This window comes from Varanus komodoensis, unplaced genomic scaffold, assembly GCF_004798865.1.
Source record: "Varanus komodoensis strain SLA01 unplaced genomic scaffold, ASM479886v1 scaffold113, whole genome shotgun sequence".
In the NCBI taxonomy this organism is placed as follows: Eukaryota; Metazoa; Chordata; class Lepidosauria; order Squamata; family Varanidae; genus Varanus; species Varanus komodoensis.
The window spans coordinates 652,466-677,968 of NW_025335325.1; the positions used below are offsets into that span (position 1 = coordinate 652,466).

Here is a 25,503-nt window from a genome sequence, read left to right on the forward strand (position 1 = left end):
CGGCACCCGGTTTCTTGCCAATGGACTTCTGGCAAGGGACGGGTTGCACCTCACGAGGATGGAGAACAGGTCCTTTTGAGATGCTCTAGCGAGCTTCGTCCAGAAGACTTTAAACTGAGCTGGGGGGGTGGGGGTCAGGCCCCCCAGTAACGTGTCTGCACTGGACAAGTGTGGGGGGAGGATCAGGGCTCTGGGAGCAGGGTTTTAGAGGTACTGCAGGGACTGACAGGACTCCTTCTGAGAGGGGCCAGGTATCAGGGAGGATGGGAGGCAGGAGGAGGCTGGGGACTCCAAGGAAAGGAAGCGGTGGGAAGGAGTTGAGGTGCATGTACACCAATGCTAGGAGCATGGGTAACAATCAGGAAGAGCTTGAAGCTCTCCTGGGAATAGGAGGGTATGACCTGGCGGGAATCACAGAAACTTGGTGGGATGAAAGGCAAGTCTGGAATGTGAACATAGAAGGGTATCACCTTTTCAGAAAGGACAGGAAGGGAAAGAGGGGTGGGGGGTGGCTTTATACGTCAGGGAAGGGATAGGATGCAGTGGGATAGAATGCAGCACAGGTGGGGATTCGGCAGAGGCAGTCTGGGTGAAACTAAGAGGTTTTGACAGGGAAAGAGACCTGACAGTGGGGGTATGTTATCGCCCTCCAGGTCACCTTGAGACCTTGGATGATGTCCTGACAGGCCAGATTCTAAGGATATCTCGGGGGAGAGACACAGTCTTTATGGGAGATTTCAATCTCCTGGATATTACTTGGGAGACTCACTCGGCGGTGACAGCCAGGTCACGTTGCTTCCTAGAAGCTATTGAGGGAGCGTTTTTCACACAGAGGGTCTGAGAGGTGAAGGGGGGGGGGAACATCCTTGACTTGGTCTTGAACAACAGGGAGGAGCTGATAGATGAGGTACAGATTAGGGGAGCTCTGGATGCGAGTGATCACCCCATCCTTTGCTTTGAGATCAGGGGCCTGGGGACGGGCAGCAGGTCGAGCACAAGAAGCTGGGGCTTCAAGAGGGCCAACTTTGGCCAACTGTAGGCCAGACTGGGGAAAGTCTCCTGGGATGGGTTGCTGGAAGGCAAGGGAGTTGAGGAGGGGTGGCTGGCACTCAAAGGGAGGTTTTGGAGGCGCAAGCCTTGACGATACCTCTAGTCAGTAAGGTGGGGAGGCGGAGGAGAGTGCCGCCATGGATGCGAAAGGAGGTGGTTAGAGCGATTAGACGAAAGAGGAACCTCCACAGGAAATGGGTACTGGGGGAAATAGACAAAAGGGTATACCGGGAGGAGGAGGCCTGTTGCAGAAGGATTCTTCGTAAGGCTAAGGCTGATTACGAGTTGAGAGTTGCCAAGAATATCAAGAGCAACAAAAGGGCTTCTTTCAGCATGTAAATAGGAAGAGGAAGGGGGACAAGTGGTGGGACCACTAAATAAGGAGGAAGGAGATCCAGTGACTGATATGAGGGAACAGGCACAGAGGCTAAATGACAATTTTGCCTCTGTGTTCTCCCCAAAGCAGAACGGGGGATATCCACATAGGAGATTAGGTGAGGCTGGGGACTTAGGGGCACAGATTAGAGTCACCCCCCTTGAAGTCGAGGGGCTCCTCAGGGCATTGGACATTACAAAGGTGCCAGGCCCTGAGGGGTTACACCCGAGAGTACTTAGAGAGTTGGCAGGGGTTCTCTCACGCCCGCTGGCCTCCATTTTTGAGAACTTGTGGAGAATGGGTGAAGTTCCAGAGGACTGGAGGGTGGCATCAGTGGTCCCAATTTTCAAAAAGGGTAGTAGAAAGGACATGGGGAATTATAGACCAGTTAGCCTTACGTCCATTGTAGGAAAAACAATGGAAAGGCTCATAATAGAGAGATCTGGTGATGTTGGATAGGGAAGGGAGGCTGGCAGCCACACAACACGGCTTCTGCAAAAACAGGTCCTGCCAGACAAACCTTGTGGAATTCTATGACAAGGTTTCGAGGTGGCTGGATGGAGGGGATGCAGTGGATGTGGTATACCTGGATTTCAGCAGGGCCTCTGACAAAGTGCCCCATGATACCCTGGTGGAGAAACTGAGGAGTTTTGGGATACACCAAAGCACCGTCCAGTGGATTAGGGCATGGTAGACTGACCGAAAGCTGAGGGTAACCATTAGTGGGGAATCATTGGGATGGTGGCCAGGGACAAGCGGGGTCCCCCAGGGCTCTGTCCTGGAGCCGATCCCATTTAATCTTTTCATTAACGACATGGAAGAAGGGGTGAACAGTCTGCTGATCAAATTCGCAGACGACACTAAAACTGGAGCAGTGGCCACAACTGAGGAGCAGGTACTCCAGATCCAAAAGGATCTGGACAGACTATGGAAGTGGGCAGGAGACAACAGGATGGCGTTCAGTGTGGATAAGTGCAAGGTCTTGCACTTGGGGCATAGGAATGGGTGTCAAAAGTACAGATTAGGGGACAAGTGGCTGGAGAGCAGCACTTGTGAAAGGTACCTCGGGGTGCTGGTTGAATGCAGGCTAAACACAAGCCAGCCGTGTGATGCGGTGGTCAAGAGGGTGAACACCACCCTTGGTTGCATAGCCAGAAGTGTGGCTTCTAGAGCAAGAGAGGTATTACTACCACTCTACACGACTCTGGTGTGCCCGCAACTGGAGTCTTGTGCTCAGTTCTGGGCCCCTCATTACAGGAAGGATATAGCCAGGTTAGAGTCAGTGCAGCGCAGGGCCACAAGGTTGGTGGCCGGTTTGAAGGGGATGGGGTACGAGGCGAGACTGAGGGAACTGGGTCTCTTCAGCCTGGAGGAGAGGAGACTCAGAGGGGATCTGTTGGCGGCATACAGGTATGTGAGGGGATGTCACACGGAGGTGGGTAGAAACCTGTTCTCCCCTGCAGAGGAAGGCAGGACGCGCTCCAACGGAGCCAAGCTCAGGGAACCCAGGTTCCATTTGGATGCCAGGAAGCACTTCCTGACAGTCAGGACCCCGAGGGTGTGGAATGGGCTTCCACGAGAGGTGGTTGAGGCCCCATCGGTTAGTGTGTTCAAAGACAGGCTGGACGTCCACATGGTGGGCATGTCGTGAGTGGAGCTGGCTGGTGCCAGAGATCAGACTAGATGGCCCGGGAGGCCCCTTCTGACTCACTCTGTTTTCTATGTTTCTTTGTGGGTGTTTCAAAGCTGTGGGCAGAGGAATGGGGGGAACAATACCGCCAAATTTCTCCATGGGGAGGATGGAGAAATTTCTCTGCCATTTCTCCGAGGTGGGCTCAGGGCCATCAGGGCGTGTTGTGCAATTTCATCCTTTCCCATGAAGCTTTTCATTTGTTGGTTTGTTTCAAGTTGTTGCCCAGTTCTGATTTTGCACCCTCCGTGGGCCTGCGGGGAGGCAGGAGGGTGCAGCACCACAACAGAGAGCCTCATGGTTGGGGGGGGCACCCAAACAGTATGGCAGGCAGGGCAGTCCTGATCTTGTCAAGACCAAAGGGAAAACATGCCATCGCTGGGGTGCCATACTGCACTCCAGATGGGGCAGCACTGCTGGTCTGATCCAGGAGGAATTTGGGAAGAACATTTCTGGGCTAGAACTGGGAGAGCAGCCATGAAACTGGAGAGAAGGCATTTTCTGTAAGGCGGAAGGGGGTGCACAGCCATGTGTACACATGATAAATAGAAATGAATGGGCATGTGCAACTTCCTGAAAGGCCAAGTTGCTAGTCCTCAAGGACCACAGCAATGCCATTGCACAGGCACAGAGTGGCACAAAAGCTACAGGGTGTATCCTGGTGGGGTGGGACTGAGAGCATCCCAATAAGAGCCGGTGGCGGCATTTGGGGGGCATGTTACAGATCTAGACTGTTTGGATCCACTTTTGCAGGTCCAAATTTCAGATGGAGTGAAATTTGGGATGCCAGGGAGTGGCCATGGCAAGCGAACTGGAAATGTGGAGTGAGTGCGTGCATTTGTGAATGGGATCCACTGTGGCCCTCCAGAGCATAGAACCCAGATGGACAAACCATGCAGAGAGTGCAGACATCCAAGAACAAAGAGGCAGCTGGGAGACAAACATTAACTTACTTCTGGGCTCTGCATGGTCAGGGAGGGGGCAAAACAGAGACAAAACAACAAAAGTTTAAGTAAAATGTGTGGGCGGGGGAACCCACCACCAGGCAAAGCACCAACGCAGCCTGCTCTTCCTCTTCCCCGTGTCCATGGGTTCTGCCACTGCCCTCCCATGCCCCCAGTGCAAGGTTGCAGTCTCCATACTCTGATTGGAGAGCACGAGCCCAACCCAAAGTGCCATGGGGGGAGCAGAAAATGCACACAGTTTGTCAGGGATGCAGACCTCCCATGCTCCATGGGCTGAAGTCCATTTCTAAGAGTCCTCGGGGGTGGCATTTCAGTGTTGGTTGAAGCCAAAGGCAAAAGAGGCAGGGCCAGAAATTTATTTATTTATAAAATTTGTATGCCATCCAATTACTTGCGTCTCTTATGCATGCCTTTTAGCTTAAAGCTCTTCTGGCCAGTGGCTAAGCCTTCGGGAGAGACTGTTCAACCTTTTAGAATGGAGGCATGAAAGCCACAAAAGTAGGGGAACCACCGAACAATCCCTGAGGGCCAGATCCGAGCAGGATTCGGCCAAGGCCAAAAGGTTCGGCACCCCTGCCCTCCAGAGCAAGGAGCTGGATTTGCGATGCTATAGACCAGGCATTATATGGTGGGACAGATCCAGAATGGGAAATTGTGGGTTGGCAGCAGCCGCCTGAAAGGGTGCTACAGCTAGCAGGAAGCGAGGTGGAGTCACGAGAATGCTAGGCGAGGACAGGGCGAGACCCTCCCGCTGCTCACTCCATCTTGGCACAGCCGGTCACTCAGAAGCGGAAAGGGCGAATCCCACAGGAAGCACTGAGCGGCCTGGCCAAAGGAACTGCAGCAAGCAAGCTGGCGACAGGAGCAGGCAAGGGGACCTGCCCTCTATGGCTGGTTCAATGCCTGCTTAATGCGTTCCACGCCCCTCCTCACCCCCTTTTCCTTTTGTATCATGTCTTCTTTCTTTTTTCAGAATGGAAGCCTGCAAAGACCATCTTGTTTATGAATTAATTGCAAGACATATATTTTGGCTGAGGAACTAGATGAACATGTCACAAAATGAAAAATTATTTGGGTGGCAGCCAAGACATTTTAAATGAATATTACAGACAAATAATAAAAATATATAAATGACTGTTTCAAAAGTCACTTTCCATTCTTTCTGAGCCTATGCAGAACAGAGGGCATCACCAAAGCTACATCATTAGGATTCCTTTTGAAGGCAAGGCAGAAAAAGCCTCAGCGTGACTTCCCTTGCACTGGGCACAAAAGCAGCCTCTGGCCCAGTGTAAGGTCACCATGTTTATATTCCGAGGGGCCTCTTATTCCCAGGGGACTTCTTGGAGTTTCCCAGCCATTTCCACAAGTGTCAAGGTGACTGCAAGACCACTATTTTATCCAGCTGGTTTTTCACTTCAGTGTGCAGATACACGTATTATTGAACTTCTGACTTCTTTGTGAACTTCCCTCACAATATTCATGGAACGGATGTATATAACTTTATAAAATGGATCCATAATTTAAAAGTATGGATAGAGTAAACTGACAAACTGCAGGAATGGCACCGATAAGACAACCTGCCTGACACAGAGGAAACTCCAGTGGGGGGGGGGGGGGGCACGCGACAGGACTCGTCAATGAGGAGGCGGAGCTTGGCTTTGTTTTGTTAACTTGTTTTCATGAGGAAATTATGGCCCCATTTCGCCTCCAGGCAGAAAGGCCAAAGTTGAGGCAAGAAGCAAAACAGCTCCTTGAATTTATATCAAGAAACAACAGTGACCCTGCCAAGCATTGGAAGACTCCTCTAGATTATGAGCATTAATGGGACTGACATGATTGGTCTGGATATTCTGTTCTTGCCATGAGGAGGCAGAGACAAAAGTGAGCGTATGGACACACATCATGCCTGTGCGGCTTCCGGGGCGCCCCTTTCACACCTCCTGCCTCCTGCTTGGAAGAAGCACGGACAGTCTGGAGGCTACCTGGGGGAAGCTGGAAACAGGGACATTTTGGGTGGGCCACTTCCAGAGGCCTGGGGACTGATTCCCTCCGTGGGCCTCCTCAAAATCTGTGGGGACTACCTCTCTGCCCCACCACACACCCCAATTTCAGCAGGAAACCACATCTGGCATGATTGAAAAGTAGGGCAATCAGACCACTTCTGTTGCCACCCTGTCAAATTTTGGTGAAAGCCTCCAAGAATGCTGGGATGCCCTTCTGGGTCCATGTTGCCCACCCTGGCTTGAAAGAGATGCATCTCAGCTTGAAAGAATGAATGCTGTCCGGGAAGGCGGGGAGGTGCATCCATGGAAGCTCACTGCTTCATGGTGCTTCAGCCACCCTGCAGCACTACAGAGAGGCAGGGGGGTGGCATGAAACAGCTATGCATATTAAAAGGAATCCCTCCCTCCAACTCTCTCTCTCCCATCCACACACACACTGGCAGGGTAGAGCCAGGATGCAAATAAAAGCCCTGACATGCCTGGGCAAGCCACAGCGCCCTCTGGTGGATGGATGCAGGGAAGCAGGAGACAGCCTGGTTTAGGGGGCAGGTTGCTGATGGAGGGTCTCTTCTCTTACCCTGGCTTGAGTCAGTGTAGAGTCCGAACTCTAAAGGAGCCACCCATGGTGCAGAACCTATTTGGGGGCTGGATTCTGCACCTGGGGGAGCTCCTTTAGAGTTCAGACTGTGGCCTGGGGTGGATACAACCCCCCACTGACATGGGAGTGAGGGGTCCCCATCTGTAGGGCAACTCAGGGTGTGCTGGCAAGGTCTACTCAGAAGGAACATCTGTTGATTTCAGCGGGTCCTGGTAGAGAAGACAGTTAAGCAGAAAAGGTCACAGCCTGGATGCCAGAGAGGTGAGAGGAGCCAGTCCTGGTGGAGAAGGCAGCTTTCCACCCTGCTGGCAGGTTTGGAGTGCTCATTTGAGCACTTCATTCCACGGGACACACAATTTGGGGTCCTTGGAGTGTTCATGTGTGGGGGCAACCTGGTCTGCTGTCTCCCTGTGTCGCCCTCCGTCCACTGAGGGTTGCCACACCTTTGTGGCCACCAGGTGGATGCTCTGCCCCCTCGTGGGTGGGACTGGGGCTGTCCGCATCCACACTGCAGGAGGAGGGTCTCCTCCTCGTTGCGCACCCGCAGCCTGCATGGACATGGGAGCTACTCCGGGGTAGCACTCCTAACCTGAGAACTCTCGCCTTCCCCTGGGCATGTTTTACCCTCAACCATGGTGGTGGCCTTCCAGGAAACCAATGCATTCGGAAGGCAGGTGCTTGCGCCAGTCTGAGGAAAGCAGCAGCAAAGGAGATCCGGAAGGTTTTGCTGTGGGGAATGACATTTCTGCTTAAGTCAGCCCTTTGCTCAGAATCATGAGGACCAGATTCCTACAATCAGTTCAGGGCAGGGGCTGGAGCAGGAGGAGCTTGAGACCCTGCTTTGCCCATGGCTCAGTCCCTGGAAGCATCGCCAGGTAGGGCAGGAAAGGCCTCCTGGAAATCCTGGGGAGCTGCAGTCCTGCAGTCCTGTGAAGTAGGCTATGCCGAGCTGGATGGGCCAGTGGTCCAACTTGCAAGAAGCCCACCCATCTCATGGTCATGCTAAAATGCAGCCAGGGCAGAGGGGTCCTTCATGCCCAGCCCTATCAAAGCAAGCCAGAGAAGACTTGTCTAAGACAACTGCCCACCCATCTGCCCCCTCCAGCAAGCAATAGGTTGTGCAGGGGTCGTGTGGCAGGGCTCCACCAGGACAGCATTCCCCCAGTTCCAGAAGGGGCCCACGAGAGGAGGGACTGGGTGATGGGGCAGGCGCTGGGGAGGCAGGCTGCAGTGGGAAGTGGCAGGCACCGGGCTGTTTGAAGCAGGTAAACGTGTTGGACTTACTGATGAATGGCTTGGAGGAACTTACGCTGGTGTTTCCGCACTTTGGCATGGTCGATCTTCTTCACCAGCTTGGTGTGCTTGTAGATGAGCCATGTTTCCCTGAGTACGTTAGCGGCAGAATTTTTCACCTAGGGGAAGGGGGGGGCAGGGAGTGGGTGAAAAGCAAGGAAGGGAGAGGCATCGGTGGAGTGGGAGATGCAAAGAGGAAAGGCCCTCCTCCTGGGTACCTCCACTTTGCTGGGTTTCCTTGCCCCGTTCCTGACCGCTGGCCACAGGGACTGGGCCCTTCGTCTCTTACCCGCTTTGTGAGCTGTGTATCCATCATGAAGTTATGGACGTGTTTCTCAGCTTTGGTGAGTTCAAGCTTCCGGGCCACGACTGCAACCACCAAGGCGGTGCACCCTGCGCCCTGCAACCCAAAGAAAGGTTGATGCATGACAGGGCTAGACGAGGAGAGCCAGAACAGTTAACTTGCACTTCTCTGCAGTGCACCTCTCTGGAGTGCAGGTGGGGCTTTTACTTTGGGGAAGATCCCTGCCGGGGAAAAGGTGGACCTTATTAAAAAGTGGGGAGCAATGCACATTTGAGAGTGTGATGTGGAGGGGAAGGGTTTGCACACAAAAGCTGCAACAGGCCCAATCTGATGAATAGCACATTGTGAGTGGGATAGGAGAGTCTGGATGTCTTGGAAGAGGCCATGCCACTTTCTGAAGGAGAACTCAGCTTTTCTGAATGCTCCCCTGGCAGTTAATAAGAGAGAGGGGGGCGGGGAATATGCTACCATAGATACATGTTTAAAGCCTTGCAAAGAGCAAGCCAGAACGTCACAGAGAAAAGTAGTCAAAGGCAAGTGCTCGATCTGTGCAAGCAGCAACATGGAATGGAGTCGCTCATCTCTGGGCAGCGCTAAAAGGGAGCAACTGAGCGCGCCTTACTGATCGTTTCCTGCCTCACCTCCACCCACACATAAAGAGACACCTTGCAAGAAGAAAGTCAGGGTGTCAAGGAGAAGTGCCCTAGCTCTGCTGTGCTAGATTTCCAAACCTAATAAATTTGCTGCTGCTCTTTGAGGTGCAGGATGCACGTATGCATCCTTCTAGCCACCTAGCTTGTGGTAGGCAGCTTCTGTCCCTCAAGTAGTTTTGGCCAACAACTCCCATCAGCCCCAGCCAGCACAGCAAATATTGCAGGTTTGTGGGAGTTGCAGGCCAAAACATGCTGAGGGCCAGCAGCTGCCCTGCCCAACAGAAGGTCTGCAGCCATGTGGTTTGTTTTGATCGCGGTGCTGGGGTCCCTTACCATAATCCCGGTGAGCAAGCAGACCCCTTTCCCACAGTAGGTATGCGGGACCATGTCCCCGTAGCCGATGGAGAGGAAGGTGATGGAAATGAGCCACATGGCCCCTAGGAAGTTGCTGGTCACATCCTGCTTGTCGTGATACCTATGCCAAGAGAAGCAGGGAAAAAATGACCCATCTAAACCAACCTGGCTTTCCCCTGCTCCACCCTGCCCTTCCCCCTGTATGGGTGAGTGCAGACTGCCTCTCAGGATGGAGCTGGGCCTGGGAGAGATGGGTCTTGAATGTCATTGAGCTGTACTGATGGGCAAACATGTCATGGAGTTGTAGCACCTTAAAATGCTGCTTTGCTTTGCTTTGCTTTGCAGAGCCAGAGGAGCTGAAACAACACCTTGCTCAGCTCTAGCAACTCCACAGGGGTGGGAGGGTCAGTGCAGAGAGGAAGCTGGAAGTAGCCCTGCATGGCTGTAGCCCTGAAACGGAGGTCCGAGTTGCTCCCTGCTCCGCCGCCCTGCTGCCGCTGTTCAAGGACTGCTGGAATAAGTCCCAGGGACCCTGGAGAGCTCTGCGGCATCTGACCCCTGCCAGGCGTTGGGCCCTCGTGCATCTCCTTGTCTTGCTCCCGCCTCCCTTCATCTCTCCTGGACAAGGGCATAGTGGCTCATTTTGGAAGGGGCCCTCTGGGGGGTGTTACTGTCCCCCCCCCACACCTCTCAAGAGATGCAAGGCCACTGGCTCCTGGCTGGCAGCTGCCCCTGTTTCAGAGTTCTCCGCTGAACAGGTTGAGAACGGGGCAGTGCCAGGAAGCTCACTCTCAGGAGAACCCTCCCAGGCAAGCCAAGCAACGTGCCGTCAGCTTGCCCCTGCTGCCTCCAAAATGACCCTGCATCCACCCCAAACATTTAGGGCACTTTTATCCCACTCTGAACAGTCATGACTTCCCCAGGGAATCTTGGGGACCCTGAGATTTTCAAGGGCACAGGGTGCCTCACATGGAGAGGCAGTTTCCAGAGTTTCTGGGGAAGAGGGACTGACTGATGAGCCATTCTGGGAAGTGTAACTCTGTGGGGAAAACAGGTCTTTTCTGGCAACCCCTGAATTATTTGGGAGAAATATGGGCTAAAGTGGGAGAAAAGGCTTGCAACTGGGTGGGAAAAATCAGCCGTGACTTCTGATAGCCTTGCGCTCCTCTTACTTCACTTAGGCTACTTCATGCATGATTCAGCATGAGAGCACAAGAAATGGTTCTTGGATTTTTTGAGCAGCTGAAACCCCTAAACTCTGGATTCATGGAGGGTCTCCCACACACACATGAGCACACACCAAGTCAGCGGTTGCAGAGGCCACCAAAAATTATGAGAAACCAAACACTGATCGTCAGTCCAGACTGCTGTTCTTGAGAGAATAGAACCACACATCTTGCTGTAAGTGTCGGTGTGAGTGCCTGGGTTCCCCTTCCCCCCTTCCCTCCACGTCCCTTTCCCCTCGTATGTCATGTTAGGAACTGCCTTGTTAATTCCACATAAGCCACTCTGGGAGACTTATGGCGGGGTGTGAATGTAATTAAAAATTATTCACTCATAATAAATAAGGTAATAAGAAATAACTTGTAGAAGCTATCATTGTTTTCATATGCCCTCCTCTCCCCTCCCAAAACATCCCTTTTCACAAAAGGGGGGGATGCTGAGGAGAGAGCTACTTTTAAGACATGTACACACGAAGACTTCAGAGCATAAGTCAATTAGCATATGCAAAACTGTGCATTTTTGAAGGGGTGGTTTATCCCTGGATTTTGTGTCCTTAGCACCTATCCTGCTTTGTATGTCCCCAGTATCAAGACAGGGGGGAATATGAAGCAAGGTCTTCTCTGCGGCAGCCCCCCCGTCATAGAGCTCTCTCCCTGAAGAGCCTAGACTGATCCCTCTTATGTATGGCTTTAGGTAGCCTGTTTACATCTTTGCTGTTCTGCATGGCTTCTGAGTGCTTAAACTCTCTGGTTTTGCTCCTCATCTCCATGTTGCTGAGTGTGACACTTTCCGTTTTGGAAGCAATTTTTAAAATGATTTTAAACGGTAAGTCACCTCAGAGTCTCTTTCTGGGCCTGAGCATAACTCAGAAATAATGTTACAAATAATTTTAATTAAAAAACAAACATGCTTAAGTGGATCTAGTTATTTTCAAATTTATATGTGGCTCAATAGCCCTCCAAGGGCTCTCTAAGTAGCTAACATTAAAAACAGGCCAACAGTTCAATGCTAAGTGAAGGGGGAAGGAGCAGGTGCAGGCAACCTGTTGGTAGCAGAGTGAGCTTTTACAATCAGGTGTTAAAGTCTGGTTTAAAAAACCCTTTGAGAGTGGACTGTTTTTGCCTGGTGCCAAAACGAAAGTAGTGATGGCACCAGGTGGACCAATTTTGGAAGCCCATTCCGGGGGGGGGGGGGGGGAGGGGGCAGCCACCAAGAAGGGCCTTCTTCGAAATGTCATCTCTTTTACCTCTTTAGGAAGGACCTCACTCCCAGAGTTCAGTGGGTGGGTAGGAGTATATTGGAAAAGGTGATCCTTCAAGTAACCAGGTTCCAAGAGACTTGGGCTTTAAATTGGACCTGAAGCACTTTAAATTAGGCCCAGGCTTCAACTGACAACCAATGTTCTTTGTGTAGAATAGGTGTTACGTGGAATGCAAACTGACACCTGACAGCAGATGCACCAGCCCTAGTTTGGACCAGCTGAAGTCTCTGGACCATCTTCAAAGGCAGCCTATGCAGAGCACATAACAGCAATCCAGTCAGGATCTTGCCAGCACATGGGCAACTGTGGTTGGGCTCTGTTGGTCCAGATAAGACTTAGTTGTTGTATTTGCTGCAGCTGGGAAAAGGCACTCCTGGCCCCCGAGTCGCCAAGGGATGTTTTTGGTCCAGGAGCACCCCGAAGCTACGGACCTGGTCCTTTAGAGGGAGTGCAACCCCATCCAAGGCAGGGCAATAGCCATCTAATCTGTCAGACAGAGCATCAACCAACAGCACTTCCATCTTTCAGCTTACTGGACCTCATTTGGTCCATTACTGAACTCAGAAACTGGTTCAGCATGAAGATTGCCTCATCCAGATCCAATGTTAAATGATAGGTGGAGCTGAGTATATTCAGCATTTTGTCGATACCTCACCCCAAACCTCCAGATGACCTCTCCCAGTGGTTTTGTGTCAATCTTGAAGAGCATGGGGGTATAGAGTATAGAGCCCCATGGAAGTGTAACCACCATGGAGTAGAGCAACCAACCCCCAGCACCACCATTTGGACACAGTCAGGTAGGTAGGAGTGGAGCCACTGAAAAGCAGTGCCTCTGACTCCCATCCTGGCCAACCTGTCCAGAAGGACACCATGGTCGATGGTGTCAAAAGCTTCCAAGAGGTCCAGAAGAATCAACAGGGTTGCACTTCCCCTGCCTCTCTCCCAACAGAGGTCACTGTACAGGGCAATCAAGGCAGTCTCTGTCCCAAACTCCAGCCTGAAACCTGATTGAAATGGGTCTAGATAATCCACATCCTCCAAGAGTGCCTGGACCTGTCCAGCCACCACTTAGAATCATAGAATGGTAAAGTTGGTAGGGGCCATGAAAACCATTAGGTCCAATCCCCTACTGTTGCAGGACACCAGTTTACACCATCCCATTCAGATGACACCATAAGGAAGGCTGAGCGCCGAAGAATTGGGGCCTTTGAATTGTGGTGCTGGTGGAGACTCCTGCAAGTCCCTTGGACCGCAAAGCGATCAAACCGGTCAGTCCTAGAGGAGATCAACCCTGAGTGCTCTTTAAAGGCCAGATCCTGAAGATGAAACTCAAATACTTTGGCCATCTAATGAGAAGGAAGGACTCCCTGGAGAAGAGCCTAATGCTGGGAACAATTGAGGGCAAAAGAAGAAGGGGATGGCAGAGGATGAGGTGGCTGGATGGGGTCACTGGGGCAGTTGGTCTGAGGGGATGGTGGAGGACAGGAAGGCCTGGAGGAATGTTGTCCATGGGGTCGCAATGGGTTGGACACAACTTCGCAACTAACAACAACAACAAATTCAGATGACTGTCCAGTTTTGCCTTGAATGTCTCTAGTGTGGGAGAGCCCGTGACCTCTCTAGACACTTCAAGCAAGCATGAAAGCACCCAGAAGAGGACATGTGCCATCACTGACAGCCCTCACCAGCTGGCCATCCCACCATCCAATCTTGATGGACATCTCTCTGACCTCTGTGCCTTATCCATCATGGAGAGAGGCTACTGGTTCAAGTTTGAGGCTATCTCATTTCCCAGTACCATCTGGGGCATGGTCCCCTCCTCAATGTTGATGTTGGAGGTTGATTCACTACCTTCCAATGGAGAGAGCTCCTCATTCCAACCTTTCTCAAGGCTTTGACCTTCACTATTTCACAGCAGCAAAATGAGATGGGGGCCTCAGACCAATCCTAAACCACACAGGCATCAATTGTCTCCCCACCAAGGAAGTTTAGGAGGCTCATCCTCCAGAACATCCCACCTCTCCCACAAGGAGGGAACAGGTTCACCTCATCCAACTTGGAGGATGCCTACTTCCGCATCACCATAGACCACCATGCTCAGCACTTTCATAGAATCATAGGATAGTGGAGTTAGAAGGGGTCATGAAGGCCATCAGGTCCAACCCCTGCAGGACACCAGTTTACACCCTCCCACTCAGGTGGCTGCCCAGATTCTTTTTGAGTGTCTCTAGTGTGGGAGCTCCCACCACCTCTCCGGGCAGCTGGTTCCACTGTCATATTGCTCATGGGTCCATGAAGGAGCCATGAAGGCCATCGTATAGCTCCAATACCTTGCTCAAAAACAAAAGGTCCACTACCAGTTGGTAGTTTATCTATTTATTTAATTTTCAATTTATATCCTGCCTTTTTTCCTACAAAGGGCTCAAGGCAGCTTACATCTCCTCCTCCATCTTAGTTGGCAACTATCTCTGCATCCAGGCTCGGCTTTTTAAGAGAGGTCTTATTACAGCCTCATTTAAGGAGGCTGGTACTATCCCTTCTCTCAAGGAGGTGTTGACAGCCTCCTGGACCCAGGGGCAAATCCTTTCTTTAGATTCTCCAATGATCCAAGGATCAAGTGGGAAGGTGGCAGGGTGAACAGAGTCAAGGAGCTTCCTCACATTCTTGAGCATCAGTAACTGCAATTTGTCCAGCAAAATGGAGCTAAAGACGATGCCCTAGACACATCCCTAAGTGGAACTGAAACAGCTGTGGAATTCAACTCACGGTGGATCTGAACAACTTCGTCCTCAAAGTGCCTAGCAAATTCATCGCAGTGAGTCTCTGAGGGTCCTGGAGACCCATCTGGTGAATCAGACTGCAGGAGACTTGTTCCACAAGTATGGAGAGAGGATTAAAAAGTTCCCCATTCCAAAGATTTTAAGGGTGCAATCCTAGCATACTTAGATAGAAATGACCCCAGCAGCTCCCAGCCAGGGGCACTGGATGCTGGGCATCTTCTTAAGACCATCCTAAGACTGATCTTGGGCATCTTCTTACCGCACCCCCTTAAGGCAGACCTTGGGCTGAAAGGGCTAAGCAGACCCTGTCCTAAAACCATTTTTTGGCTTGGCCCTGGTGCATAAATGACTTGGAGGCACAGTGATGGCTGGTGGCATTGGAGAGAAGCAGGTATGAAACTGATTCTCTTTCCAAGCCAGGCTGCATCTTAAGATGCTGTCTCCGAGCATCGCTTTGGATCTCCTCCCCATCCTTGAACAGACACAGCAAAGCTCCCTGAGCATATGTGAACAGGGCCATTCAGAATATTAATCAGCTTTCAAGGGAATCAAGGAAAGTCAACAAACTGTTTCATTAAAAGGTTTGCCATTTAAGCTGTTCAAAGATGCAGCAAATTGGGGCTAATGCAGGCTGTGTGGTATGATACATGCCTGGGGGGACTTTCTCCCCCTCCAGAGGCGGCAGTTCACACCAGGAGCATTCCTGTAAGACAACATGCAGCACTCTGAAGGGCTTTGATGGGGGCCATCATGCACGATGACAGCCAGGAGCGATCGATCGTCCTGTGTTTGTCCACTGACTGGATGGTGGGCTGGATTCCCCTCTTCTTGAAGTCTTTCAGAACAGTTTTGGGGTACACACAGGGGGGATCCAAAGAGGAGGGGAGGACAAAAAAGCCTTTTTGTGCAGCAGTTGGAAATACTGGGGGCTGCTGTCCAAAAATTCCAAAGGGGTGGTGCTGCGTACCTCCAAAGAGCTCAGGCGAACTGGCCCAGGAACACACAGGTCTGCACACGCCAATTTGCATAAGCACTCCGACCACGCTCTCCATGGGGCTTTTCTCTAAGGGACACCCCTCTCCATGAGAAAGGCTGCATGCACAGGGGACAGGAGAGTGCTTGGTTCCCAAAGGCCAACCAAACCAACACCTCGGGCAGAAAGGTTGGGGGCAGAGGAAGGGGAAGCACTGGGGGGTCATCTGCATGCTGTGGAGATTGTCAGGAATTCTGGGCCTTGCTTTCAGAAGGGGGTGGGGAAAAGTTTCAGGGCACCAGAAAGCCCATGTGGGCACAAATAGGCTACACATGGCAATGTACCCATTAACACGTAGCAGTGGGTGCCTCTGTGCTTTTCCTGAGCTTCCCTGGAGTAAGGAGGAGCTTGCTTTCTGCTGGGGCTCCACGTGGAAGCAGGTCCTCCTGGGGGCAGTGGGAAGGGCCTCATGCGGCCCAGGGTTGCCATCCGCTCGCGCCTCGCCTGGGGCTTGGCCCCAGTGCACCTGCCAGGTCCTTCCTCTGAGTAGTGCACCAGAATCGAGCTGCAATGTGGATAGCCTGGGACACGCGTCCAGCACAGGCTTCCCCGGCCCTGGGGCCACCCGACGGTGGGCGCGGCTTTGCCTGGCTTGTCTCCCTTGGCCTCGCAGCCCAGCGCATCTGACCAGAGTCCCTGGGATGCAGCCTTCTCCAGCCCACTGCCTACAAGGAGCTCTGCCCATACTGGCCGGGGATGATGGGAGGTGGTTGCTCCAAACATCTGGAAGGTGCCAGGTTGAGGAAGGGAGCTAGCCCTTAGCCCTAACTGGTGCTGAGGTTTCACATAGCTTCTCATCTATGGCAAAACCCTTCAGCACAAATCTTGGCAGCCAAAACAGTGAAAATGCGGGACCCAAAAGAGAAAGGATGGAGGGAGACAGACAGAGAAGGGGAGAGGAAAAGAGGCGGCCAGTTTCGGAAGATGCATTGAGCTCTGTGGAGAGGTGCTTTGGGGAGCATGCAGCAACAGCAAGGAAATGGGTGGAAGGAAAAAGATGAACACGTCCTCAAGGGAAACAACCAAGCCCAACAGCAACAGGGAGGCCTGGACAAGTCAGACAATGCCAGGCCACGCCAGGGGAGGAATTTAGGACTGCTCCATGCCCAGCATGACCCAAAGCCCTTTGCCCCACTCTGTGCCTTTTCCCTATCTCCAGTGGCATATCCAGTCCACGACAGAAGTCTGTCCTGCCCAAAGAGGTGTGCAGGTGAATGAATCTTTGCAAGGCTGGCTTGGAACCTAAGGCGAAGATGTCACCCTTGTGAAGTGCCACAATGAGACCATTTCAAGGATGCAGTGGCCGGGAGAGAAAATCAATGCAGCAAAAGCACAGTAGAACTGGGGCAATATTAGACCAGGCACACTGTGCCTACAATCCCGTGGAAAGAGGAAGAAACTCCAAGGATGCTTGGCCACACTGCCTGGGGCTGATGGTAACTGTAGTCCAAACCTTCTCAAGGCTGCCTGCGTCACCCATAAAAGGTGGTCCATTTCTCACCAAAATGTTCCCGGATTGCAAACGGATCTAAATGACATTGATCTCATCTGAAAATTTCATGTCCCACATCCTAAACAAACCTCTCTTGGAACTGTACAAGTTAATGGACACCAGCCCTTTCTCTCTCCATAGTACATTCTGATTCCAAACAGAATTGGAAGTCTTTGGCAGGGAATGAGGCAAATAGGGAAAGGCAAACATTGCAATCAGTAAAGAGACAACCAAAGATACTGCATTGCCTGTTTGAAAATCTGGCCCTCACTTCCCAGTTCTAGCAGCTGGAAACATCCCTTCTTATGCATCAAGCACTTTCCAAATTTGGGAGATATAGAAAAGCCAAGGGCAGTCGTCCCCTGACACAGCTGGCTTGAGGATGCTGGGATTGCACCCCTGCAAGGCACCGTGGCGGGGGAGGCATCCAAGGGACGAGCAAGCCAATTTAACAGAAAGAGGGGAAAGAAGCATTTTCAAGACAACATGGAGCATCTCTTGAGAATAACTTCAAGGTGATATTCAGAGATGCCTTTTGGGTGGCAGGTAAATGTTCTTGAGAAGAGGACGAGTGCTCGCCTTGTTGGCCGAGGCCCCTTTTGCAGTTGGTAGGGAGAGCTGTCATTTGGCAAAGTTATAACCAAGAAGCTGAAATGCTGCTCCCTGATTCAGGTGCCAGATCTATTGAAACAGGGTGCACAATCACAGAGTAGAAAGGCCACCGGGTCCAGCTCCTCTCCCCGCTTGTGACCCTTGAGAGTCAGCAGCCAATCCTGCGTTGGATGGACCAGAGGATTGGCGTGGGCAGCACTCCATTTCCCTGAGTCAGCCCTTTATTTAGCATCACTAGGCCCAGAATGTGACCTCTTTTAAAGGAGAGCACTCTGCACATCTGCTTTGGTTGCTCAGCATGTGGAAACCCAATGGGCACGCAGCCCTGTAGTCAGAACCGTGAGGACTAGAATTTACTTAATCTGGAGGGAACGTACTCCAGAGTGCAGTGGCAAAGCAGCGTGTTCAGCAGGCAGAACTGCGTAGGCTGCAAAAGACCCCATTTGTTCACTTATTATTCATTAAGATATTTGCATGCCACCTTTTCCACCAGTGGCATCCCAGGCAGCTCACAATCCCTAGGCAGCCCATGTGAACGTCTGGTCAGCTCCTGCTGCTAGAGAGTTTGTGTGGGCAACAGGCCGGCTGGACTGATTCTCAGGGAGGATCCAAGGCAGCTTCCTACATTGCCCCATGTTCATTATGTTCTCATTTAGACCAGGCCTCGACTGAGCACCACGAGGACTAGATGCTTGTTCTCCTTTTAATGGAAAGAGCATAGGTCAATGAGAGACCATTCCAAATAGACCACCCACGATTAAAGAAATTCTACAGCTGGACAATCCACAGCTGGATTGTCCCCTCCCCCACAGTCTCAACCTGGTGCTGTCCAGATGACTTGGACGACAACTCCCATCCACCCCAGCCTGCACAGCTGGGGGATGGGAGCTGTCATTCAAGACGTCTGGAAGGCATGAGTTTGGAGAAGGCTGCTGCAATAAGTAGCTCAACCTGCAAATGGTGTGCCTGCGTGTGTGTGCAAGCACATGCAGCCCCCTTGTCCCCAGTTTTGTTCATTTATTACAATTTCCTACCCTCTGGCAAGATTAAACACAGAAGGACAGACTGCGCTAACCTGACGAAGAGACCTTGTTCCACGATTAAGGATCACCTCCTGTTTCTGGTGGCACTGCCAGCATTTACATCCATAATGATTTGTTTCCTGGGCCCTGCCCCCATCTTGTGCAAGTGGCTCGGCCCGGCTTCACTTGGGTGAGGGGGCTGAGGGAAGGGGCCTGCCCAGAGAAACATCCCAAAGACTTCTGTTGTTCTGAATGTCACACGTGTGCGGCCGGCCAGTGACACACAGCGTCAGCCTTGGGACAGTTTTGGGTAGGCACTTCATTGAGTTGGGAACATGAAAGGAGTCCAGAGGAAAAGCCACAGAGCCATCGGAAAATAAAGCTGGAAGCTATTGGGTCCAACAACCTTCTGTTGCAGGACCCCAAGTCAAGGCATCCCGGACAGAGGGCTGTCCAGTCGCATCTTGAGTGCCTCCAGTGGGAGAGCCAGAACCTTCCTAGGTAATCCGTTCCAATCTCCTACTGCTCCAACAGCCAGGAAGTGCTTCCCGTTGTCCAGCCAGAATCTGCCTTCCTGCAGCTTGAGCCTGTTATTCCATGTCCTGCACTCTGGGATGAATGGGAAGAGATCCTGGCCCTCCGCCATGTGATAGCCTTGCAGGAATTTGAAAAGTGCTCTCCTATCCCCCTTCAATCTCCTCTTCTCAGGGCCAAACATGCCCGGTTCTTTCAATCTCCCCTGATCGGCCTTTGCTTCTAGACCCCTGCTCATCCCCGCCACTCTTCTCCGAACCCTTCCAAATTTGTCTGCATCTTTCATGAAGTGTGGAGCCCAGAAATGGATGCAGCACTTGAGTAGGGATGCCAGACAGAGGGTACCCAGGACCTCCTGTGATTGGGAGCCCTGCTTTTGTTATTGCAGCCAAATTGAGCATTAGCCTTTCTACAGCCACATCACATCAATTGTGTCCTAGTCCTGAACAAAATTTGGGAACATTTTAAGAAGCAGAATGCTGCCATTTTATGAAAAAGCCACCCCCGCCCCCATGGCAGCCATTTTGTGAGAGTGCCGACAGCAGTCTCTCAAAATGCCAAATTGACTCACTTCCCCAAATGGGTTGCAGAAAATTGGATTTGCTGGAAAGTCAAACAAAAGACATGCAGCAAAGGTGAAAATGACCAGTGGAGAGAAGAAGAGGTTCCATCTATAAGCTCGATCAGCCTTCTTCTGCCTGGTCCCTTCAATGTGCTGGACTCTGACCACTGGCCAGCCATGCTGTGAGTGGAAGACACACCAGCTTGCAAAGGCTGACAGCCCAGAGGTTCTCTGACCCACCTGGGGGTCCCTCTGTGGCCCTCCCAGCCAGCCCACGAGTGGCAGCTAATCTTAAATTCTACCCCAGCACTGGCAGCTGTGCAAGGTTTTTCCTTGGCAACTACCAAACGGGACTCACAGTTTATCCCTACCAGAAGCACCATGGAGAGAAAAGAAGGAAAACAACAACCGTGTTATTGAGCATTTCAAGGCCGGAGGAAACAACAACAGCAACAGAGAGAAAAGTGAGATCACAGGATGGAGTGAGGAAGCACACCAATGACACGGAGGCGGGAACTGGCTGGGGCCAGGGATCTGATGCTGCTGAGGAGGGCAAGCAGGCTCCTTCCCGGTGCAAAGACAACCTGCTCCTGCAGGCATGGCAATGCACGCCACAGCCTGCAGTTTACCAAAGGGCCTGGAAGCAAGTCACTGCCCAGCAGAGATTTGCTCGTGCTGAGCTAGCCATTCTAGGTCAAGAGATCTCAGAATCTCCGTGCCAGGCCTGGGTTTAATGTGTGCTGGCGGTCCTTCCTAACAGTGCGATTTTGGAAGTCAGGGATCCAGACATGTTTATAAGCAGCTGCCCTTGTGGAACTTGTGGCCAGATGATGGAGGGGGACATTCAGAGGAAGGGGCCATTGCGAGAGGCATAGCAATTGCTTTTTCTGGTAGAGGACCTCGCCTTCAATCCCTGGCATCTCCTGGCATCCTGCGAAATACCCCTGCTGTCCATCTGTGTGGGCAGTGCCAGGTCAGAGGGCCTGAAGGCCTCACTGGATAGAAGGCTGCTTCCTACATTTTGCATTTGGATTCAGCCTTGGTACAGAACCATGAGAACTAGAACCTTATCTTACTTTTAGAGAAAGGGCCATCATTTGCAGTGGAGCATGTGCTTGCATGCAAGTAACTCCAGGTTCGATATCGCCCTCCTCCAGGTGTACACAAGCATCATCTGCCAGAACCACAAAAGGCCATACCCCAAAATATTGGGAGTGGGGAGCACCTTCCCACCGGACTTTCCTACCATGGCACCCTCCATTGTGTCACATGACAACTCCTACCCTCCTCAGCCAGATCCAGAAGTCTGGCGGAAGCTGTTTCAATATAATTGCTCTTTTAAATATTTTGGTCTCCTTGTTATAACCCTGATGCCCTGTCTGTCTTCCCTGGGCAAGGAACGCAAGGCAAGCTCTTTCACCCAGGATGAACCCAATTTCATCCTCATAACACAAGCCCGGTGGGCCGAGATTCAGCAACTGGCTGGGGGTCACCCAGAGAACTTCATGGGCAGGTGGGAGTGAGAACTGGATCCCCGGAGTTGCTTCCAGCCCAGTTCTCTAACCCTCATTACACTGTGTTCACATATTTGAACTGTTCATAATCCGCCCAAATAATCTGGTTACGAGGTGGATGAAAAGTCTGATATATAGGTACATACATGGGATTTTGGTTCAGGAAAAAGGAGGCAAGGAGAGGCGCTGGAAGTGGCTGAGTCTGCACCGAGGAAGAGAAGGGTCTCCCTGCCTGCCTTACACCTGGCTGGGGGGCAGGGGGAGGCAGGCGCCTACCTCTCACACACGCGCACCGTCCAGGCCGCGATGATCCAGGAGGAGACGCTGAAGACGAGCAGCACCGTCCCGGGGCAGATGGTCATGAGCGTCTTCATGACGAAGCGCGTGTCGAAGCTGATCTTGTTGAGGGCGCCGACGCTGCGCGACGAGGCGTCGGTGAAGAGCTTGCTGTGCAGCAGCATCACGCGCCCGATCAGGTAGAGGCGCAGGAACATGGGGATGGAGAGGGCGATGTCCGCATCCGCGCTGGCCGCTGAGGCGGCGTAGCTGAAGGCCAGGCGCGTGGTCCACGTGAAGAAGTACTGCCCCGGGATGGGGTGGATGGCGCAGACGAGCAGCTCCAGCGAGATGAAGAAGATGCGCTCGCACGTCATCGCAATGCGCCAGTCGTCGGCCCCGTTGTCCACCATGAAGAGCTGCATGGCGAGCGGGCAGGGCGCTTATGCAGCGCGGCGTTCAGGGGCGCTGCTGCAGCAGAAAGGGGCTCCTCTGCTGCGGCTGGATAAGGGGCTCGGGACAGCAGGGCAAGGGGGCTGCCACAGCCAGCGCGGGGCGCGGCGAGCGTGGCCGGCGGTGAGACTGCCAACGACGTGGGCTCAGCCGCGAAGCTCCCTGGGGACCAGGCCAGAAACAGGCTCTTGGCCCTGCCTGCTCTGCCTACCTCACAGGGCTCTTGTTGGGAGGCTAAAACAGAACTATGCAAGCCACCCGGAGATCCTCAGAAGAGGAGAAAAGGTGGGATATAAAGGTAGCACGTCAAGGACAGTTCCTGGAAGGGGGTTACTAGAACGGGAAAAGGACCTCGCAGAAAGGGGGTTTTGGCAACCAGGGAGGGTGTTATTACCAAGGGACAAACTACTCCGCAAAGAAGGGGGAAGCCATGGGGGAAAGAGTGGCAGCCACAGGAAAAGGAAGGGCTTCTTGCAGCAGGAGAGGGGGCTTCGCACCATGGAAGAAGCGCATTCTCGCAACAGGAGAACAGCGCTAGCGCTTCCTGGGCAGGAAGATCATCAGAGCCTTCCTCTGCCCGGGGCGGCAGGGATGTTGGACGTCAACTCCCATCGCCGGACCCAGTCAGTGTGGCGCTAGTCCAAACACCCGCAGCAGCTCGCCTATGACCATTGCTCTTGAAGTGCAGGCGGGGGAAAGTAGCACGTGCCCCCCCCCCCGCCCTCAGCTCTTCTGTCACCATCTTGCAGCAAAGTCTCTCCTTGTCCGCCCGTCCGCCCCTGCGCTCCCCAATTTTCCTGTCTCAGGTCTTTCCCTTTCCATCTCTCAAGGTTTGAATCACACTGGATCTGTGACAATATAAGCCCCAAGGCAGCCTTCTTCAGTGGAGAGGTGGTATGGTGTAGTGGTTAGAGTCTCAAACCATGTGCTTAGAAGGGACCATCACACATCCCTCCTCACCAACCGCACTTCAAGTCTGTGACCTCATTACAGCTCGCCCCTCTTGCTTGCATTCTCTGTTCCCTTTCTGGTGTGATCTTTGGGCTGGCCCGATAAAGATATTTTGCTGAGATAGGCCAACATGCAAGTCCAGGCTTGCTGAGATGCTCCACATCATTGCTCAAAACATGACATCTCTTTTATGTTCTTGGATGTGAAGATTTTTTTTAAATTGGGAAATTGTACATATTTTAATCAGAAAAAAGGTGGGCAATTTTCCCCACTGAAACCTATGCATTTAAAAAAAAACATGTATTTCTCCTAATCAAAAATGTGCATTTACTCCACACATTGAAGTGTGAAAATGTGGAGTATTTGTGCAAGTGTGCATTTGGGCAAATGCATGCTTTTGAACATGAACACAGGTTCAGAAAGTCACAAACATTTCCTGAGAATCATGCCCCTGGTTGCATTCACATTTGGATTCATGCCCACATGATTTGGGAAGTGGAATAGTTATGCAGTTCCAGATGCCTGCAGGACCTTGCAAAGGTGCTGCCCACCTCTGTGGTGGCTGGGCTGCAAGAAGTGGCCCCAGGCTCCAGCAACCGGGGAGCCCTGGTGTCTCCATCCACTCCTTTTCCCCCAAACCCTAACCCTAACTCCCAGATTCGGATCATTTGCAATAAACTCTTCCAGCACTTTTCACGTCCGACAAGAGCAGGTCTTTTGTTGGGTCAGTGAGTCCAAATGGCTCAACTGAGACAGTGCATTAAATAGTAAACATGAGACTCTTGCTAGAAAGATTCCCCCCCAGCCCCCCCCCCCCCAGGATGGCTGAACCCAGAGGGAAGTTGGGGCGGGGGCTACATCAGCTAGCTGCCAGTGTTTCTTCCCCCAAGGCCTGGGGCTCAGTTGGCCACCTCTGCAGGTTGCACTGATTTATTTGTTTAGGACAGGGCCTGGTGAAACAGGTGAGGTTAAAAATATGATTTAAAAAATTATTGGCCACTGGAAGGCTGTATACTTACCTCTCCCTCCCCCTGGAAGAACAAACTTGGCAAAGGGAAAGCAGTTTAGCCCCCAAAATTGGCCAGAGGTGGCTTTTCTCTGCATGAGAGAGCAAGCATCTATAAAAGCTTTCAAACTAAGAATGACGGCCTGAATTCTGGATTCTTTTCCTCCTCCCTCCTCATTTCCTTTCCTGTTACATTGTACATACAAATGTACATTTAATGCTGTTCTGTGGGAGCCTGTTGGCTGCCCTGAGCAACTTTTCCAGGCGTGCAGGTGAACAGATCCAGAATGAAAACAGAAGTGAAAGAAACACAAGGTGCTGCCCTTGCGGGAAGCAAAACAGAAGTGGGCAAGGTGGCAGCATCTCACCTGTATCTCCCGTGCGTGGTACATAATGATGAGTCCCAGAAGGATCATGGTGGACAGGCTAATAAGGCATTTCAGGGCAAAGGAATAGGAAGACTCCTGGAGGGGAACCGAGAGAGACATGGACAAAGAAGACAAGCACGTTAGCCACAAACACCATATAACGTGCCCCACTGTTCCTGTTGTGTGGTGAAATCTGGGAGCTCCCTTTCTGTACATCTATCCTTGGGACTTACAGGAGGAGCCTGGGAAGTAAGGGACAGAACCAGAGGGAAAAGGGGCGGAGCCTAACAATTGCAAGATAAAAGGCAGAACTCACCTCTGCCCAGTCAGTGGACCTGGAGCTGAAGTGAATTGCAGCAGCTCTAATTTCTGTACTTATCCACTGGCAATCCATCGATTAATCTTGAGCCAGTCACTGCCCTCAGGCCTGGCCTACCACTCAGGGCTTTTGTCCCATATCTCTGCAGAATGCCCTGAGTTCTACAGCAGAAATGCCATATGGATGTGCAACTGTGCATATGGCTGCAGAACAGTTCAAGTGCTTCAAGTATCTGGGAAATCCGGGATCTCACTGGGCTCCAAACCTGACTGGGCGTTGGGCCAGACTCTCAACCGAGCCTATCTCATAGGTGTCCAAACCCCTTTCAGATCCATGGCATACATACTGGGGAGAACATTTTTTTAATCCAGTGATTTGTTCCAGGAGAGCCTGTCTGGTGGGCCAGACAAAGACTGGGATGTTCCCCCTGTCCCCCACTGGCCTAGCTTTTACCCCTAGGGCAGGCAGGAAAGTGACGAGACTGGTTTGCTCCTGAGAAGGCTCGGCATCGGACAGAACCCGTAGTCTGGCCCTGGCCCACAAGGGAAATGCACTCCCCACACACCTTTTCCAGACTGGAATTTGGCCCATAGGCTGAAAAGGGTTGCACGTTCCCATGGCAAGACTCGTGGAATGAGGTGTGAGTGAGTGTGTGTGCATGCACACAGAAGGTTTTGCAGTCCAAGGGCCAGATTCTCTTCCGGACAAGCCCTTGAGAGGCATATTTGGGGGGTGGGGCAAAGGGGTGGACCTCCAGCAGGTTTTGTTTAAGACACCTGTGTCCACAGCCACACCTTGGAAAAGGCATTT

General features: G+C 52.1%; 1 protein-coding gene across 1 annotated transcript in view; it reads right to left on the reverse strand.

The window, feature by feature from the left end:
* The window catches only part of KCNN1 (potassium calcium-activated channel subfamily N member 1), a 38,427-nt gene that overhangs the window by 12,427 nt on the left and 497 nt on the right, over positions 1-25,503 (reverse strand). Inside the window, exons 2-6 of the mRNA XM_044420994.1 lie at positions 24,375-24,470; positions 21,597-22,015; positions 9,266-9,407; positions 8,265-8,375; positions 7,967-8,094 (exon numbers count right to left, since the gene is read on the reverse strand). Coding sequence (XP_044276929.1) covers positions 7,967-8,094; positions 8,265-8,375; positions 9,266-9,407; positions 21,597-22,015; positions 24,375-24,470 — 896 coding nt within the window. The remainder of the gene's footprint in view (positions 1-7,966; positions 8,095-8,264; positions 8,376-9,265; positions 9,408-21,596; positions 22,016-24,374; positions 24,471-25,503) is intronic.